Raw genomic sequence first — 21,257 nt, forward strand, 5'->3', positions numbered from 1 at the left:
TATCAATATTGAGAGTTTAAAATTATTTCTTTTGAGCAAAAAAACAACTCAGATTCCGTTGTTGATTGACTATGTGCTAGGACAGTAGATCTACAGCCAGAAAACAGAAAGCAAAATTCGATTTGACTGTCCGGCGCGCTTCAATAACAAAACGTTGACCTCATCGAAAACGTTCTCCGGAAACTCAGTATTGAAAACGAATAAGAAAATAAATCTCTTAGAATATGTAATCTACTTCAATCTTACCTCAAGTTATAATGGCTACAAATACAAAAAATAGACACTAATATTAAGAACGTAGCTATCAGTCCTTCTTGAGAACTACAGAGCGTGCTCCAACTCGGTAGGATGTCAAATCGGAAACCTAAACCAACATTTAATTACCGAATCTATTGGTTTGGACCCCCAGCTTAGTGGCATAACAATTTTACGTCCCCTAACCAATCGCACGCGCTAATAGTCTCTCCATCCCCCAGTTACAAATCACGTGCCATTATATTACATAGTAAATCATCATGTAACAATATGACACGAGCGTCTGGGGGTTGCAAAATAAAATGCATCCACTGAGCTCGGGGGGGGGGGGGCACAAACGGATTTTTAACTACTGGGGGGGGGGGGGGAGGCAGAAAAAAAATCTGAACTATCAACACAACCCTTCTGTATAGGTTATGTGACTCTGATGATGTCACTGAGAAAGTCTGGTATTAATCGAGAATTGCGAAGCGGTTCGAGATTTTTTTCCAGAGTTTCGAAGTGACTTTAGCAGAGTCACGTAACCTTTTTGGAACACGCGTTGTGCAAGTTAACTCAAAAACAATTTACTTGCAAAAGTGATTACAATTTTTCCTTGAGAAATGAAAAAAACTTTGAGGATCTACATCCCCCCATCCAATTAGTGCTTATAGTTACACCCACACACTATATTTGCACTCTCATGCCAGCAAGCTAAACGCCATATCGGAGGTTAGGTTGTAGGTGATTTGGAAGCGGATAGATGCTGGGGGTGCAAATAATACGCATTTACTAATCTTGGGGGGGGGGGGGGGGTTGGTACAAACGGAAAAGATCCCAATTGACATGTGCTCATTTAGTGGGGCTCTATGTAACAACTGTACATTCAATTTCAAATGAAAAGAACGTTTTTACTTGTTTGAGTACTTTAAGATCTGGCACTGTATAATGGAATATATGGCAGCCTAAAGCCTGGCTCTGTTAAACTCTGGCATTCTAAAACTTAAAGGTGCGTGCTTCAAGTAATGGTTAAGTGACTCTGCTTGAAGTCACTGGGAACTTGTGGCGTTTATCATGAACCGCGAAGCGGTTCGAGATAAAAAGTCAGAATTTCGAAGTGACTTCTGCAGAGTCACTTAACCATGCTTAGAACACGAAATGTGCACGTTTTACAATGACGAAAGTCAACTTCCGGCTAAGTAGCAACTTCTGGCATTTTGACTACTGGCACTGCAGACTTTCGGCGTTTTAAAATGTGCACGTGAGTGTTTTAAGGTATATTGAAATTATTCCATTTAGAACTGCCAATACACTCTGTAATATGCATGAATGGAAGCAACCGAACCACTAGTTCTTTCAATTTTTTTCAACACAACAATTGCATAAATTTAGTTTCGAGTCATTAACAGTTGAAAGATCCTCATAACACATTAAGGATGTGAGAATTTCGAAACAAAGAAAAGCCGGGTCTCTCCAATTATAGCCCACCCGCTTAGTGGTCTGATAACCTATAGACCCCCCCCCCCCCCCCCCAAGAAAAAAACATGGTAATTATACCATAATGGGGGGTTATAATTTCATGGGTGCTATAATGGGAAAGACCCGAAAAGCCTTGCAGAATTTCTCTCCAAGTTTTGGAATAAACTTTTCCGTCAACGATCAAGAGTTGCAGCATTTTCAACAAAAAAAAAACGTTATGGAATTTTTCACTACAATTTAAATTCCCACCTGTTTCCATTGGTTGAGACTGGGATTGTACTTGTACACAGAGGAGGCGGTCTCTGATTGGTCAGAGTATCCTCCAATGACGTACACTTCGTTCCCTAACACACAACAGGCCATGCTGCGTCTGGGAGACGGAAGATTCGCGATCCAAGTCCAACTGTCTTCAACTGGGTTGTACCTGAAGAAGAGCAACATTATAGTGGTCTAAGACTAAACATTGCATTGCTCTCGAGTGGTCCATTAATTGGTTGCTCTTAAGCGGCCGGCGTGTGTGTGTGTGTGGGGGGGGGGCTGATTTTGTTCATAGCCAGCATGAGCAGAATAGGGATAGCTATACCAAAAATTCGTGCCCGTTGTTACATTGACTGCCTAAGGGGACTTTGGGAGATTGATTTGATTGTAGAATTAACTAGGAGGCTCGGTGATGTGCGTACGCACATAATGTTCCGACCCTGCTCATCCACATTCTTGACTTAATTAGCAACCAAATGACGAACAGATAAAAAACTTTCAAAAACATAATCGTTCACTAAACCACTAATGGAAAAAATGAGTGTTAGAGGGCCGATAAACCTTGTTGTTAATAGGACAATTAGAAAAGACAATAAAAAAATCAAATTAACATTAACATAATAAACATAATTAGGACCAACACTCGATGTCTGCATTAAAAAGTCAAGCTATCAAAATCAGACTCGCATCAAATAAAACCTAAACGAAACAAATTAACCAATTCTTCATAAGAAAATATATGGGACCTGTCCTAAAGCGACTGGATAACAGGTCGACATAAAGAACGAAAAAGAATACGTTTCTATTTTTGAAGACAATTAATTTCAACGTGATTATTATCATTAGATATTGACTGAAATCACTAAAATGTTCATTTATATCTTCATAGGAAGCAATTGAGACCTGTCAATATCCAGTGTAATTGATAGTCTAAATCAACTTTGCGCGAAAATGAATGTGAAGCCGTAAAAACCATAAAGTTGTCTAGGAGCAACAAAAATGTTCAATTGCGCAATATTTCAAAGCCATTGGGACCTACCATTAATGTTATAATTTGAAAAGAAAACAAAAACCTTTAAATTGTACAAATATAAAAATCTCAACACTTTATGAAATCTCGTAGTAACAACGCCGAGAAACAAATGGCTGAAATCAAAACATGTATAAAGACTATTACAGCTCACTGGAAACAGGTTATGACCTCTTTACAGAGACTATGCTATAAATCGACTAAGAAATGGCGGAGCTCAAAAAATTAAATGTTTATGAAAACAATTGTTATCAAAAGCCATAACAGAGAAAAGATTTCAGCAAAAAGCGATGGATTAAGTTGCAACACCTCAGGAAGTCAATTGGGCCTGTTAAAAATTAGACTAAGACATGAGACTACAAAATAACAGAGAAACACAAACAATTTTTGAACACCACGGTGTTCAAGGCAAAATAAGATGTTCTCTGCAAGAACTGTAAATCATCACTTGCTTCTCATCTGGACATCAAAAAGTCTTCTTGATAAAAGTACTACGGAGAAATGACAACAAAAAAAACCAAACACTATACACTAAACAGATTTTTTTAATGAAATTAACTGGTCGCAGCCAACAGTCAAAAAATATAACTAACAGAGAAAAAGTGTCTGAATAAACAAAAGTATTTGAGATTTCTTATTGGTGAGATTGAGTCACATGGGGACAAAAATGAGGTCAAAAAGACAAAAGTTGAAAAACTTTTATAAAAGGTTATTTGAAAGTCATTAAAAACAGCAATAAACTGAAATCTTTAAATAGGTAGTTATACGTCCTGGGGAATCAATTGAGACATATCAATAGCAGTTATGTCGTATAACAACAAAAAAAGACAAACATAGGGAAAAAATCACTTAATTTTCCATAAGCATACACTATGCAACAAAAACAATAAACCTATTCAGATTCGCCTTTTTCAACGCTGAGCATTTTCCGAACCAATGTGCAACTACGCTGAAAAAAAAAAGAACTTGAAAACTCGAAGTATCAAAACGAAGAAACCATTAGTTAAAAAACCGTTACAGGCAATATATTTCAACTCGCAGGAAATGGATTTCTGCCTGTTTTTGAAGAGACTACGCCAGAACTTGAGAGAAGTAAGATAAAATAGTGGCAAAGTTCAAAAATTCAGCGACATTTAAAAAATATATTCAAAGTCATAAGGGACATTATATAACAACCGAGAGCATTGTCTATGTTCAAGTATACCTTTCAAAAAAGCCCGTTGGATCTTTGATTGGGGAAACTAAGTCATTGGGCTAAAAAAATATTACAAATGAAAAATAAACAAGTCGATAAGATCTTACAAAAACAATTGGTCAAAGCCATAAAAACCCTGAGCTTAACTCTGAAACCATGATATATGTTTGTTGGGCCTCATTTTTTGTAAATAATATCTGTTAATAATTGAGACCTGATTTGAAATTCTTGTCAGTAACTTACACAAAATCTATAAATGCGGAAATATTTTAAAAGGTACCGCCCCATTAAAATCTCAATTTTTTTAACCGTAAGGATCCATGGTGAGATCAAGATCAACCCTGATATTGCTGCGCGTCTATGAAAACACTCAATTGTCCAAATGGTTGCGAAACAGAAATTTTCAGTATATCAAAAATGAACAAAAAACATTTTGTATATTTATCGAGTTTAAATTTTCTAAGACTGACAAAATTATAATTCCAGAAGACTCTTAAGCTATTGGGAGTAGAACAATCTCTCTTTTCGAGCTTACGAAGAATATGACGGCAGTTTTAAGGTATCTACCTCCAGCAAATTTAAATAAAGTGGGCTAAAAAACCTATTTGGTCCCATTTTTGAAAAAAAGTCTGAATTTTGAGAAATTTATTTACAAAACTTTAAACCTCGATAAATCCAAGTAAAAACCGAAACTCCACGTAAAAACCAAAAAATCTGTCTATTTTAATGCACTGGACGGGCTTTCTAACGATACCACTCACAACTCTACAATGATTATATCGATCGGCCAAAATTGACTGAACAAAAAACCCATTTGAGTATATAGTTCCTCTCCCCACTAGAGTGGGTCGGAAAAGTAATGGAGTAAATGGTTTATTATAAATTAATCAGTTTCGAGTTTTCAGTTTTCAATGTTGATCACACCTTTTTAGAAGTTTTGATACATCGAAGACTTCAAGAGTAATAAACCTCTCACAAAAGAGTGGAGGGGCATTAGTGGGGAGAGCCCAAACCACCTGAAATTGGCCTTTCTACAGTTAACTTACGCCTACACACCTGAATTGGACGTGTGGGCAGTGAAGACGGGTATGGGGGTCCAAAATTCGAAGAACTAAATTATTAGAGATCTTATCAAAGACTTAATGCCCTCGGGCTTTACCAGTTTCACCCGTAACAATCAGACGAAAAATCGGTAGTACGGAAACTGCCTAAAAAACTAACAGGTGCCCCGAATAGTTGCTAAAAACTTCCGTTTGAGAGAAATTATTGAAAAACAAAAATCTGCGCAAGCAAAAAGTACAAAAAACATAGCCGGCAGATTGCCGTTGACGCGCTTGGTGCACATCGGGATTGAAAGAGAAAAAGAAAAAAAAAACAGATAAATTGACCAATTTTTTGCCTTTTTTCAGTGTCAAAAAGTGATCTAATTCGGCGTGCAGTTTCGGTTGGATTCTAAAATTATACTTAATTCAGCTTCCAAACTGAAAGCTAATAAGCTTAATACCAACGTCAGCTAGCAAACACTAATGAACTTTGCCAACCTAATTCTCAATGATTTAATCACCGGGCTTTATCGGTTTACCCCTTCTCTTTTGATTGTGCTCTTTTGACCTAGACTGTATTCACTATCATGCGTATTTCATTGAGTGAATGGATTTAAAAAACGTTCAGTTGAAACAGTCAGTGAGGTAAGTCAGACGTCAAACGTGAAAGTCGTGACTTATGTAAAACGAAAAAAGTGATCAAAAGGTAAAGCGAATTAAAAAAACATAGCAGTACAAGTCCTGACGTACAATTCCAAGAACATTCATTGACTAAACAAAAACTAGACCTCGAACTGACTATGAGTGAATTGGGAAAACCATTTCAAAAAATTCAGATCAAAAAAATTTTTTAAATGAAAATCTATGTCAAAATGCCGCAAGTGAACAAAAAAAGACAAGTGAGAAAAGGAAATTTGGTTCAAACAAAAAACTAGGCCTAGAATGAACTATGTATGCATTGGGAACACCATTTAGAAAAAAAATCCGATCCAAAAAAATCGAAAAAACAATAAAAATCAAAGTGAAATTGCCGCATGTGAAAAAACCACCAGTGAATAAGCGAATTTTTTTCAAACACCGTTTTCTCACTCTGCAAAACGCCGCAATTTTACGTCGCAAAAGCACTCGCTTTTTCCCTCCACTTCCTGTTTCGGCGTGATCAAAATCACTACTCCAATTTGACTTCATAAATGAAAATGTGTGAACAGATCTTAAAAAACATAGCAGGACAAGTCCTGACAAACAATTCAAAGAATTTTCATTGACTAAACAAAAGACCAGACCTAGAACGGACTGAGTGAATTTGGAAAATCATTTCTAAAAAAAATGAGAAAGAATTCTAAAATTAAAAAATTAGAAAACTCCTGCTTCGGCGTGACCAAAATCACTACTCCAATTTGACTTCAAAAATCATGAAAATGTGGGAACAGATCTTAAAAAAAGACAGCGCCCCAATACAATTCAAATTCTTTGAATTGTAAAAAGACAGCGCCCCAATACAATTCAAATTATTTGAATGGTAAAAGGAGAGCGCCTAAATAATAGCCGTTTGAGCGGCTGACGGCGGCTATTAATATTACATAAAAAGACCTACAAGGCTGCAAAAATAGGTTAAGTTCTTTGAAAGCAACTAAACAAAAAATAGCTGAGACCCCATGTGACTGAAACACGGTTAAACCAAAAAATCTGCCGTCAGATTATAACTTCGAAACAGAATAGCAGCCCCTCTGCTAAATGAAATCTTTGATTCAAAGAGAAGTCACAGATTTTAAAATATGAGTAAAGCAAATGACCGAGTTTTAAAAAAATATATTAGCTTGAAACATTTCAATCACGCAGCTCAAGATATGACCGATAGAAAACTACCGGGTAATTGGCATAACAATTAATTCATTTTTCGGCTAGTCAACACATCAGCTACGAAACCCAATTTTTCTATTAGAAATCAATCCGTCAAGTAACTTTTCGCATGTAGTAGGATTTTCTTTTAACTGAGGCTATTATTGTAGGGTAGGGCAAATTTTAAGCTATTCAATTTCATTCACTGTTTATCATTTTATGTTGGAACAATGTGTGAATGCACTTTTCCAATTCTCCTTGTTCATTTTGCTGTTAGTCAACACAGTTTCACAATGAAACCCAATTTGCTTATTAAAACAAAATTACTATCAGGTAAAGAACCTTTCGCATGAATCGAAGGCAGAGTTGTTGAAGGCACTTGATTGGCTGTCAGTTCCTCCAATCACATAAATGTATCCTGCAAGGGCAGAAGCAGAAGCATGGGCTCTCCTCTTGTGCATTGAGGCACAGTAACTCCACCTGTTGACTTTAGAATCAAACATCTCCACTGAAGAGAGGCAAGAGCTGCCATCTCGACCTCCCAACACATAGATCCTATCAACAATTACACATCAGAAATCCAACAGTCATAATCAAAAAATAAGAATTGTCGTTCCAAAGAGAGCCTTTATTTTGTGTCAACCAAACAACTCACAAAAAGGCAAAAAAATATTTAAACGGCTGAATGCTGTTGATGCCACAGTTGCACAATATGAGTTGGCATACAGCACTCGCTACTATGTGCCCAAATAGTGTTACGTATCTGTCTAAGAAGCTAACATAGCTGACATATTGCCAGAAAATAGCCGCAATAGCTTCAAAGATCTGCAATCTCAAAAAGATAGCAAAAGAAAGAGACAATAAAAGACACTTTTCATTAAATGCTGAGATGTCATATTTTGATTATGAATCTGCATAAGTAGTATAAAAAAATTACTAGAACCTCACCGGGGGGGGGGGGGGGGACGGACACTTTTGGAAGCCTGATTTTCTCGGCCCAACAACACCGGGGGGGGGGGGGGGGGACGTCTAATTTTTTTTGAAATTGGAATAAAATGTCCCCCCTTATTTTTAGGTTCTAGTCAGTTTTTTTAAGATTTTACGGTGCTATATTATTATTTCATTCGTCTAAAATTTTCTTAGGCTATTTGAAACCAGTTCTAATTCTTTGCAACTTTTGCAAATTTCCCGCCAAAAACAAAGCAGAGCTAGACAAAGGCGCGTTAATATGTCCCACTTTTAAACCGCTTATCTCGCCATTTCTACGCACTATTGTTCGCCGCTGCTAACTTTTGCAAATTTTAAGCGTGCATTTATCCGATTTTAACAAAACCTAACCCAATTTTTAGCCAAAAATGTTCAAAATTTTCGGTTTTTTGTCCCCCCACTAGGTTTTTGGCGGCAAGATCTTAGAAAAATTCGCCGACAGATCAAAAATTCAATATTCTGGGAACAATATAAAGGGTTTCAGGGGAACTGAGGCGAATTGTTTTTCTTACATTTTTGGCTAAAAAAAACATTTGTCTGTATATTTATTAGCAATATATTTTTCAGATTCCAACCATTCTATAGATTATTTCTTTGGTATTAAAATAAGTTTAATTTCCGGTCCACTATTTTCTTGCGGAGCTTGCGATTCAATACTTCGATTCAATACTTCCACAAATACTTCAAAAGCTGGCGAATTCTGCAGAGCATTGTATCTTAAAAAAGTAGAAGTCAATATTAATCTAAATGGTTCCTTTAGTACAAAAAATCGACAAACCCGGGGGGGGGGGGGGGCTGGGATAGTAAAGTCATTTAAAATCAGATACATTAAAATAATTACCCTGGTGAACTAATCAGATAAAGTTACAAAATCATTAATTTTTTTTTCTGTTGAGCAAAAAAAATAATTCGCCAGCTTTTACCACGAAGTAAATATTTGCAAATCCTACAACTCAATAAGGATTCTCACCTATCACTACAACTCAAGAAGTATTCTCACCTATCATCGGATCTAATGAACGAGAAAGCCACAATTGAGTAAGTTTTTTTAAAAATGGGACTGGGTTAAGGGTGGGAACTGTATGCTATATCCGGTTCAGATTTTTTTTTCTGTTTCAATCAACCTATCGGGTATATGAACCGGATCAAGGCTAGGAATTCTTAAGAAACTGGCTGTGAAAATTCATTAGAAAATTTTTGAATTACTCTTTCTTGATTGTATCTGTCTATGTGTTTTGTGCTAAACACTTACTTTTAGAACTTTTAGCAACAGCGTCAATTACCATAACTCCACTGAGCTATTATATATATATATATATATATATATATATATATATAAGTATAAATTAGACATCACCAGGCCTAAAGTACACCAGGGACTGAAGGGGGAAGAACCACGTTTGATCAACCTAGGCACTCGGGGTTGTGATGACCGATTTAGTACCCCGGAAACCAACTTGATTCACAAGCACCACCATCACAAAAATTTACGAGTGCCACAGTTTATATTAAAAAAATTAAAGGTATTAGATAAGCGAGGAGGGAAAAAGGTTTTGTTTAGCTTCACCGGGGGTGAAGTGAACTACCTTTTTCTTTGTTCCATAGCCAAGATGAAGAGAATCAACAAAGTCTACTACATCACTGTGGTATGTATTAGTTTATTCATCTTCGCTACTTGAGTCCATTATCACAGCTCGACGTTTTTTCGCCTTCGAAATTCTAGCTTTTCTCATGTTTTGTCTTTTATTTTTGTTTTGCCTGTGATCTGGTAGAGCCATTTGCTCCACTTGTTGACTCTCTGTGTCTGATTCTACCGCTTGACTTAGTATAAAACCATCACAAGCTGGGTCTGTAGAGGATCCACTGTCCGATAACTCTGACAAATTGTCAAAATCTACCAAATTTTGATTCAATTCGTCCTCGCTATAATTTCGCTGGTGAAAACCTGGGTCGGGAATTGAGTTTAAACTTGTGTTGAGAATACTGTTTGAATGTGGAATGTTTGTTGTTTGTTGTGTTTGCTGCTTGTTTTTGTACTGTTGTTGCTGGTGCTGCCTGCTTTCCAGCTCCTGCTGCTGGCTTTCCTGTCGCTGCTGCTCGCTTTCCAGCGCCTGCTGCCCAGCTACCGAAGCCTGCTGCCTGGTTTCCTGCTCCTGCTGCCCGCTTTCCTGCGCATGCTGCCCGATTTCCTGCTCGCTTTCGCCCGAGTCATCCGCTCCCCAATCGGGCTCATTCATTATTGACTTGAAGAACATATCCTCTCGTATCGAACGATGACCATAGGGCAGCATGGAAACTTGGTCACTCATAATAAACCGCTTGTCATCGTAGCCTGACAAAGACTTCTTGTTTACAGCAATTGTGTGGAGCCTGTGGTTGCTTGAAGCTATTCGAGTGTTCAGCAAACGCACCACCTCGCCGCCCAAAAGAGTTCGTTTGTACAGCTCGTGGGTCATACTGCGGCGGGCATCTTTTGTCACTCCTTTTGCTGACTGCTTAGCAGGACCTGAAAAAAAAACTTGATCATTTGCAATTCATCCGAGCTTTCCTGCCTGCAGAAAAAACTTGAACTATCTGAATGCCTAATGCGTGCTTGTTTTTATTGAATGATTGCGTTTGGATGGCAATACAGTGGTACTGAAAAAGGACTTATACTTGCCTTCAGCGAGCTTGATTGAGTACAGCTTCGGCTTCAGACCACAAAACTCGGCAATTGGCTTGCTTGCCATTTCGTCTTTGAACTTTAACGTGACTCGGGCATTGTCCCTGCTGTACAAGGGGTGTTCTGGTGGAAAGTTTGAGAAATCGAACTGCTCAGCGACCGACTTTTTCCGCTGTAGTTCTGCAAAGAAGTCTCGTGAACGCACCTCATATACGAAAGAATCTGTGTCTGAATAAAGCAAATTGCAGTCAAAGTTTTTCTTCATGACTTTGTAGTGAAACTCGAACATGAACTTCTTTGCCAAGTCCAATATACAGGCACCCACTATGGTTGGCTTGTCCCAAAGTATTTCCGATTGCTGAAGGCATACAGTGACAAGATCTTCACTAATAATTTTTGACGATTGGTACTCGGGCTTGTCTGTCCACTTTAGCGTTTCCTCTTCAGTGCGGGTTAATTTGACTTTCATTCGGTTTCGCTTTCCTTCACAAGTTTTTCCACGAATTAACCATCAATTTAAAAAAATCTTCCTCAAATTTATTCTTTGCTTGCTTTCGCTTTTCCGTATTCAGTTTCACGTATGGGGCGAGCCACTTTTGCTGTTTGAATGAAAGCACTCTATGGAGCTTGGTCACTACCAATCCTAGTTCGACATAGAGTTTGAGAGTTTGGTAGTGCAGTGTGTAATTTTGTTTATCAAACAGCGTCTGAATGAGCTTTTTCACCTGCGGGGGTTTTTTAATTTGCATATCGGCCAACAAGCTGCTTTGGTACTCGCTGAGCCAGCATTCATCTATCGCTTCTTTTGTGGGTGCCAAAGGAAAATCAGAATATAGATCGTGCAGGCTGTCGGGGTAACTTAAATCGACCTCAACTATGTATCCAACTTCATCGTCATCAGGCGTATTCAATATTCGGCGCAAAATTTCCTGGGCCTGCTCATTGGTCCATTCACTTTTGTCAAACATTTCGAACTCATGAAGAGGTAGAGAGAATTTTTCCATGATTCCTCCGTACAGATAATTGGCGTCGATCATTATTATAAACGAAGAAATGTTCTTTGGTTTGTAGTCCGAAAGAAACTTGTTGTTTGCGCGACAAAGCCGTTTGCTGTAAACCGAGCTCACGCCTCCTCTTATGAGACTTTCAACCATGTCAAGGTGTTCTCTCTCTGTTAGAAGATGTAGTTTGGGATTGCATATATTGAGCATTGCATCCCCTGACAAGTTGGAAGCGGTGTAGTACTGACAGCAGTCCAGTCCATATGTGTCATAACAAACTTTTCGAAAACACAGTACTACTGCAGCAAGGAGAAACACATCTGTTGTCAAATACAAATTGTAGTAGTCACCAATGTTCCGGCACTCGAATAAATTGAACACTTCGATGGCTCGCTTGTATTCATCTTCACTCACTGTTACCTCGTACTGCTGCAAACTGTTTGTCCATTTATTGAGAGGGGGAAGCTGAGCCTCTTGTAATTTTTCAAAGCTATCGACGAAGCAATAAGGGAAGGAGCCTTTTTGTTTTAACAAATTTACCGACTTCGTTGGCCAAGATAAGAAATGTTGTTCCAATAAGGTGAACTGATCAGCTGGCAGGTTCTGCACCAACTTGTCGAGCGACGCATTCATGAATTTGAATGAGTCCAATAGTCTGATATACTCATACTGACTGGTCCAAACACCTTTCTTGTTTTGTGTTGTTTTCATATGCACTCCAATTTGCAATGAGATGAATTTCTCACTTGTGCTTGGCACCACCGAAATTGTATTTTTCTCATTTAGGTTTTGCAGTGCCAATACTACGTGATGAAGGTCATAGTTTGCCAAGTTGTGAGCGAATAGTGGTGTGAAGTTTAAAGTTTTGCGTTTCAAGTTGCACTGCGCATGTGCCCATCCCAGAAATTTTCCTGTGAAGTGACAGTGGTCTAGAACAGTGGGATCTTTTGAAGATGTATTTAGTTCAGTTTTACAAATCCAGCACATGGTAGCCTCATCTTTAGTAATTGTTGGTTCGCCGGAAAAATTTTTGTGTTGTTGTTTCACATCGTATATATCCCTAGCAATCTGCTCCAGTGACTTAACAAATTCAACCATGACATTCGGACCACATTTGAGGTCGAAGTAAGATGGCTTTGTTTCATTCAAAGCAACGAAGAGAAGAGCATAGCTGCATGGTTTATTTTCCTCCAATGCCCTAGTAACTGAGTTTTGTTGTGTGTTGTAATTGTGGACAACTGGTTCAATTATTGACTCCAGATCGAAAAATCCGACTATCGGCGCAAACCATCGGGCTTGAACATTTTTGAATTCAAAGTTTTGCTGTTCCACTTTGGGCATTTTTATTATTGCTTGCGTGTTTTGATGACAAATTTCTTCATGTCTCCCATGTCTATCCAATGAAGTGCTGATATGGAAACAGTTACGACACAAATGATTGTCAATGCGCTGGTTTTTTCCAAGATACTTATGGATAAGCCCCCTGATGTTGGTGATCAGGACATAGTGATGCATTGAACCATCACTTAGCAAGAGCAGATCCAGGTTGAAACTAAAGTTTCGATTATTTGATATGCGGAAAGGAATCAGTTTCTTATTCGAGTGTCGGAAAAAATTAACGCGTACCTGGTTCAGCTCTTCAAATTTTTCCATTTGGTGAAAAGCCATAGGCATCATGAATTCACCAACCGGTTGTTTTGCTCTTGGATTTTCCGAACTGTACATGATTGGATTTGTTTTTTGCCTCCATGGAGCATTAGGCGGTATCAATTGTGGCCCAAATGTCTTATGAAATTGAGCTGTATAGCAGTAGAGAAAACATTTCTCGTCTTGTCGGTTGCGAATATTCAACAGGTACTGGCTTTTTGCTAGTTCAGTAGGCAAGGCCAAATACGACGATGCTGCGATCGGCTTTGACCTGGCGAGTCTCAGTTCAATGTTTTCAATTCTATCTACTGTCCAACCGCTACCATGGGATGCAAAGTTGTTCAGTGCGAGCAGCATTTGTTCAACCATTCCAGCGAAACAGGGTTTGCTCAAGCCTGTGAAGTCGACCCGCTGCATTTTTGAGTTGATGTATATTTTGATGCGATCTGGCTGACTGCTAACGTTTTCATCATTCGATGGTTTTGTGAGTTGTACCAGTGCGCTAAACTGAAGTTTTTGTGCTTGATTTTGGGTGTTTAGTTGAACAACGTTTTCAATCTCATCACGTTTGCTACGCATGAAACTTAGCAAGTCTATTTCATGCTCTCCCACTGGTATGTCATATGTTTTCAACACACCGCCGAATGCTTGCTCGGAATGAAGAATTCCTAAGTTTTGATTGTTTTCAGCATCAGCATCCCATACAGGCAGTCCATGATTTTTATTCATGTGCTCCATGTATTTGAGGTTGTCTGTGAAAAACTTGTTGCAGTATAGGCAATAGCGTGGGTGGGTTGAGTTGTGTTGTTGTCTCATATGCGTCTCGAGCTCGACAACTTTTTCATTAGCAAATGCGCACTCATCGCACACGAATACGTTTGTTTGTGCATAATGTTTATGCACATCTTTCATGTGCCGACGTAAGCTTCGTTTGTCCGAAAGTGTCTTTTTGCAAACTCTACACTTCTCTGAATTCATTACAGGTGTAAGAACTTGAGACAAATAAGAAACTGGGGTGAAAGTTTTCAAGAGGAAAGAATGAAAGTTTTTTGCTGTTGCTGATTAGTTTTGATCAGATTGTTGAAAATTATTTCAGTAACTTGAGTTGAAAGTTAAGGCAAAAAGCAAATGAGAAAAATTTATAGTTGGAGTGGACACATTTTTACAACACTCAACCAATCAGAGTGCGCGTCTTTTTTGTTTACTTTTGGGACTGAAAGCTACTGCTCCACAAATAGTGGTTGGGGGCAGCAAGTCTACCAGACTGTTGTGTCAATATCACAGATGCACTTGTTTACCTGCTTTCCTAGTTTTTGTTGGTTCATCACAGGTGATTCTGAGCTCACAGTTTTACTTCTTATTTACATAGCCTAGTTTTGTTTCACTTTCTCTACTGAATAATAGCAAATGGTGAAATATGTTTATTGACTGTTTGTCATGATATGAAAAATCCAAGCTTTAACTGGTTTATTTCAACCCGGTCTGTTTTTGCTTATTTGTTTACGGCAATGTCTCACATACTTGTCTGTTCAATGTCTGAATTTCGCCGCATCGCCTAAATCCTTCTCTCAAAAAATCATGCAAAGTCTAGCGCTAAGATTGATTGCTTATCTATCTATCTATCTATCTATCTATCTATCTATCTATCTATCTCTCTTAATTAAATTAAATTAAATTAAATTAAAAACTAGTTTAAAGAAGGAAACACAAAGTTCATACGTTGGAACACAATGAACAGCAACAAATGAAATGTTCAATATGTACAATGAGTTTGGAGTGGGTTTGTTTTGTTTAGAGTCGAGATAACTTGATGACCTTCTTCACGGGGGCATAACATTGGCTCAATGGAGGTGTTTCATCGATGTTGACATCATCAGAAAAATTGTTGACAAGCAACGGGAGACTTTCCGGGGTTTTTGTTTCTTCACTTGGCGACTGATCAAAATTCCAAAAACCAGATATTTGCTCAACTTCTTCTAGCTGCCCCAATTGATTCTCCCAAATTTCAATGCACTCATGATCGTAGTCTGCAAAAAGTTTTCTTGTTCGCTTCGCCAATTTTTTCACATCCTGCTTTTTTGTTTGAATGGGAGTAATACATCCATAATATCGATGAGCATATGGAGACTCTTCTTGTCTTGGTAATTTTTCTGGCGTTTTTGTAAGATGAAATAAATCGTTTTGTTTTGTGTATTCAAGTATTGGTTCAATGTAATTAGTTGGAACAAAAAAGCTGTTTTTTGTATGCCATAATTCTGTCTGATCATCAAAGCTTTCCTTTACAAGGACAATATTTTTGAAGTTGTGACACATTCGCACAAGGGTTCGAGTGCCTCGCTCACTTGTTTTCGCAATTTCGAAATATTCAGCAGCCATATTGCAGGTGATGGATAACAATTGAGATGTTTTTTGTTCTGAGTTTACGGATTTAAACGGTAACAAAGCACAGAGTTTCCTTTGTAAGGAAAGTTTTATAATGACTTAACAGCACCGAGTCTAGAATCAATTCTGAGAACAAGAGAAATGAAAACTTGTTTTCATATGATATGGAACTGAATGGAGAAGCAGGATGAAAGCAAATTCTAGGAGAAGGTTAAGTAACAAAAGACTTGCAGTAATGTAATAAGGAGCCAAAGAACTAAAGAATTTTCACAAAACTTATATTGAACAACAAGAAAGAACAATGGCGGATAGATTGAAAAATTGTTGCAGACGTTTTTGTTTGTTTGACTTAGCCATTTCATCATTATTCCGTCATGTCTATAAATAGAATTATGTCATATTGAACTAAGTTGACTTGGGGTTCTCTCTGGAAATATAAATAGACTCGAGGAGGCGAGCTAATTTATCCATTGCTAATGAAAATTTGTCAGTTTTTAGATTTAAAGGTCGGGACTTGTAAAACTGTTTTCTGCTATGGCCTTTATAATGCTTGGCCCGGCGATGTTGCATTATTGAATGGAAATTCTTAAATTGCCTTGGACAATTGTGACATTGAATGGGTCTTGATTCAGCAGGGTATATTTTTTCCGATCTTTTGAATTTCATATTTCGTATAAACATCTAACTAATATAAATGAGTATAAATTTGTTTACACGCGTAGGGAGGGGGATTTGTTTGTTCAGCTGTTATCTTGTCTAGACATGTTGGCGTGGGGTTTGAAATTGTTTACATTCCGACAAACAGTAATGTATTAGTCATTTATCTTTTCAGATTACTTTGATACAGTTTGTCTCAATATATGCAACATTATGGGTAATGTTTTGTCTAAGGATGCTGAGTACAGCGACTTTCATTTGGATCTCTCGCTCAATGAAAAACGGCTTGTTAGGGCTGCTGTTAAGACTTATCATACCACTGGCACCTATTTATCCTTGAAATTGTTCAAACCTGATAGTGAACAGGTCGATTGGGATTTCAATCAAAAAAATACACTTTCGGCGCGAGAGTTTCGGTTGCTATGTCAGAACATAGAAAAACTAGAACAAATGCTTGATCAACCAGTTGGGTTGATCGACTCTCTTCTAAAACCGGATTCAACTGATGACTCGAAGCGTCCAGCAAAACGGGCTGGCAAAACGCCAACTCAGCGCCAGAAGAAGATACCAAAAACATCTGTAACAGTCAACGAGGAATCGGAATAATTTCTATTATACCTTTTGCTTCCTGTCATTGTTTATGCTTTCATAGTTAGTTCATTAGCTTTTTCTTTTTTGTTCGTTATGGTTGAGGCAATGTATGAGAACAGTCCTGAATATTTCAAGAAATTTCAAAAACGTTTCAAGTACAATATTTGTGAGACGGAACCAAAACTTGAAAACACAACAATTGAAAATTATGCATATGGTTATCATTCATCTGCAACAGTTATCGAAGGTTGCACATTTGGCTCCAATCATTATCATGTTATGTATGAATTTGGTTCTCAGGATGATAATACATTCGATTCTCTATGTACCTGCGGTGATACCGTGTCTCGTTAACTGTTTCAAATTACTTATTCAGCCTACGCAAAAAGACTTTGTTAAACGTGGTGCAATAATTTCACGACTACATGTTGCTGTTGAATACCTTTCAAAATCAACTTCTTCTGCGGTTACCAAGAACCAGAAACAACTTCCAGCACCCTTGAGTAAGGCAACAGCAAAATCTATTAGTACTTTTACGACCAACAAACGTTCTTCTACAGTCCCTGATGTAACTATGAAACGATTTTGCCAGCTTATGCTAGGTGAACACTCCTCAACTCTTTATCAGATAATGGATATTCTGCTTAGTGGCCACGGGAGTTTTGTGCGAGAAACCTCAAACTCTTTCATAACCTTTCAATTTTGTAAAAATTGATATTCAAAAAGTGTTGTTTGAAAATTAAATTAACTTTTACTTCATATGTTTTACAAAAGCTAGCAACTCTAATTCATTTACATCAGGTATAAATGGAAATTTCTCACTATAAAAATAATGAACAATATATATGAAAAATAAACCACAAAGCTGGGAGTCTGAGGATTGCAATGGAGACTGAATGTCTCTTCTATGTTCCATGATATCCATCATTATCTCCAAGTCTTTACACTGTTGTAAACGGTTGAAAATATCCTTGTAGGTAGTCAAGGGTAGAGCCAATGGATCCGCAAAATATATTATCGGGTATGCATATCGTTTAGCTAGCACTACCCAGTGGGTTCCAATAGAGTTGGATCGTGATGCATTAACAATAATAAATGTGTTGGTTTGCAAGTTCAGAGGATAATTATCAGCGGCATAAACCCCTCTGAATTTGAATTTGAGGTGTTTACACTTTTTCATTTGAAGATGAATTTGATCTTCGTCCATTAGTATGTGATCATGGGAAGAGCGTTTTTAGATGCGTTTCTTGCGGAGTCAATGTAGATCGTAGATGCTTTTTCCCCAAGAAAAAATATTTCAACGTTATGAGCTAACGCTGCATCGAACTTGAGTTCGACAGACAATGATGAATTTGTGAGCTCTGGATGAATAAAGTCATGGGTTGCCTCTTGAGTGCTGGTCAGATCAAATACCATTATATAATGGTTAGCGAACTCACTCAGAGGTATTCCATGGCCATTTTCTACATAAGCTAATGCACTCATTGAATTGTAGTACAACCTCTTGTTGTCAGTTGTTGACATTGGAGTTCCAGCCGTTGCAAAACCATTTCGATAAATGGTTATCTCTCTTAAACCAAATTTTTGATAATGGAATGGATTAGCGGTGTTGGTACCGATGAATGCCGTACCAACGCATAATGCAACAATGACTCTTCTGATTGGCTCTTTAGTGAAAATATCCTCATGTTTCCAGCTTTGTTGGCCTGTTGTAGCCAAGAATGTTTTGGTAATTACTTCATTGTATCGGTAAATTGCCGGAGTTTTCAATAATGTCTTCTCAATTGCACCTACAACATTATCTGACACCGTCATCTTCCTGACAAATAAATTAGCCTCATCTATTTTAACCTTGTAGTGTTTCGCTGCGTCTTCGCTGATGACGGCAAAGTCATCTTGGGATCTTCTCATTGAAATGCGTAAGGTAACTCCACTAACCAAATGTTTCTCACATGAAAAGAAATCAACCGCCAACTTTCCATATAATGTTATGCGTGCGGATTGTCGCACTGTTCTTTTTCTTATATCTGATATTGCTGCTGGAATAGTGCCCGGGTTTTCCTCATACTCGTAACCCTGACATTTTAGCCAGGTTTTTTTTTGCGTCTGTACCGTGAGAGAATTCAGTTTCTATGAAACTTTTGTGTGCATAGTGTCCATTAGCTGTTGAAATTTTGATACCATTTGCAGAAACAGTACAGTCGGCGAAAAGTGAATGAAGGATATTATTAGCAAAATACGGAAGATCACTGGCATTAGCGTCACCAGTTGTGTAGCGCAAATCCGTTCCATCTGTTTGAAGTATTCGACACTTGATCTCCAGGTAAATTTTTTGCAAGTCAATAAAATTGTTGCGATCACCAACAACTTCAAATTCCAATGAAGATCCTGAAGGCGAATAAAGCGGTCCTGTTTTTTGCTCGAATGATTGATCAAATGTTATCAGCAAAGGCGGTTTTTCAAATAAGTCTAAAGAACTGTGAGTTGCTTCAGATGGTATTACAATATTAGTTCGCATTTTTCACTCGCGAGAAAAAATCCAAACGACTCCTTTTTGGACGCGGTTTTCGAGAAATGATTCTTCTGGTTGAGATTTTTCGTTTTTGGTTTGAACGAGATCTCGTGTATTGTCTTTTTCGTCTAATTATTTTACGACCTGATGCAATACGGGATTGAAGAGATCCACCTATTTGTTTGCGAGCTGTTTTGGCTACTGTACTTTTCAGTGCTTGTTTTGCTGACTTTCTTTTGGTTTCAACTTCTACTAACTCTGGTGCTCCCTGAACCAATAAGTCACGCCCAATCTTTTTTGCTGCGGGCCAGAGAAATTTGCGTGCTATTGGCAGAGCAACTCTTCCAATACCTGCAGCAAGCGCTCCAAAACCGCTGCCTCTTTGTCTGTAGTGTCCGGAAAAATGCGGCATTGATTGAGATGCTTGATTGCTGTAGTATGCCTCCATATCAAATAATTTTTTGAAATTTTAAACTGACTATAACTTTTCCGGTTCCAGTAAAAGGAATTAGTTTTCCAGTTTCGTTTCTCAACTCTACCTGGATGTTCTGAATGTTGTTTGATAATATTGGCTTGTAATCCAAATTTGTGTAGGACTTGTGGTGTATGGGTGTCACTGTGTTTATGCTACCGTTTCTCAAACGTCTTTCAGACTCAATGATTTTTATTACCGGAGCTCTCACACCACCAACGTTCTGATGTTCAATTATATCAATGTATACAAATATTAGCTGTGATCCACAAGTAATATCAACTGGAAAATCTCCAACATGTCGGTTCAAAGAGTTGCCTGCATTTTCTGACTTGTAACCAATATGAATAAAACCATGATTCGAAATATCTCTTATTCCTTTAAAACCAAGAATACTGGGTACTTCTTCATCTTCGAATGACAAACCTTCGTTAGGTCCAAATTTCAAAACTAACTTTTGCGTTACAGTGTCAAAATCATAGTCAAAGTGTTTCAATTGAGCGATTCGAAAAATTTCTTCCAGAAGCTCCTCTGAACTGTTGTATATACCTTTGCGAATTCTTCGAAGTTGTCCGGTGCGGTTATGTGAAGCATCAAGTTCAGCGCCAGAACTGACATACGCAACTATTTCGGCTGAGTTTACATTATTGACGTTTGATGGAAATGATATTGAAGCAAGGGCAACTTGCCAATCTCCATCTAACTGTAATGGTTGGACAAGTTGATTTCGAAACTTGGCCATAGTATTATTGGTAAAAATTCCCATTGATGCATTCGATATCAAATCAATAGTAAATTCTTTATTAATACTCATGTTTAGTCTTTGACAGGAATGACGTTCACTTGGACTAATTCTGGTTCATAAAATTTACCTTAAATTATAACGTTGTTTGCGTCTATAAGGTTGTATGTTGGTGGACTGAGGGTGGCAACCTTGAATACTGTGAAGACTTCGTCTGTGTAATTTTGTTTATAACCTTTCCTAAATATTTCGTCTGGCTTTGCAATCCGAACCAGGTCTCCTTCTCCGTATTTCGGCTTGTACTTTTTTGTGCTAATTGCTAGGGATATTAGAAACGGTTCATGTTTTTTAAAAGTTTTATTAGGTGCAAGTTGGGTAACACGATTAACACGACTGTTTATAGTATTTACAAACTGGGGCAATTCTTTAATATAAGTCCAAGTCCAATTTTCCTCCAGGTATTTGTGAATAATGTTTTTGAGCGATCGAATATTCCTCTCAGCAAATGCCGACTTGGTTTCGTTTT

General features: G+C 37.8%; 1 protein-coding gene across 1 annotated transcript in view; it reads right to left on the bottom strand.

Moving 5' to 3' along the window:
* Positions 1-201: 201 nt before the first annotated feature.
* Positions 202-21,257, bottom strand: part of LOC142341436 (kelch-like protein 12) — a 53,182-nt gene continuing 32,126 nt past the window's right edge. The window contains exons 8-10 of the mRNA XM_075392374.1: positions 7,421-7,633; positions 1,963-2,137; positions 202-364 (exon numbers count right to left, since the gene is read on the bottom strand). Of these exons, the coding sequence (XP_075248489.1) occupies positions 305-364; positions 1,963-2,137; positions 7,421-7,633 (448 nt within the window). The 3' untranslated portion in view covers positions 202-304. The remainder of the gene's footprint in view (positions 365-1,962; positions 2,138-7,420; positions 7,634-21,257) is intronic.

Source organism: Convolutriloba macropyga, chromosome 6 (assembly GCF_964194025.1).
Source record: "Convolutriloba macropyga chromosome 6, txConMacr16.3, whole genome shotgun sequence".
In the NCBI taxonomy this organism is placed as follows: domain Eukaryota; kingdom Metazoa; phylum Xenacoelomorpha; order Acoela; family Convolutidae; genus Convolutriloba; species Convolutriloba macropyga.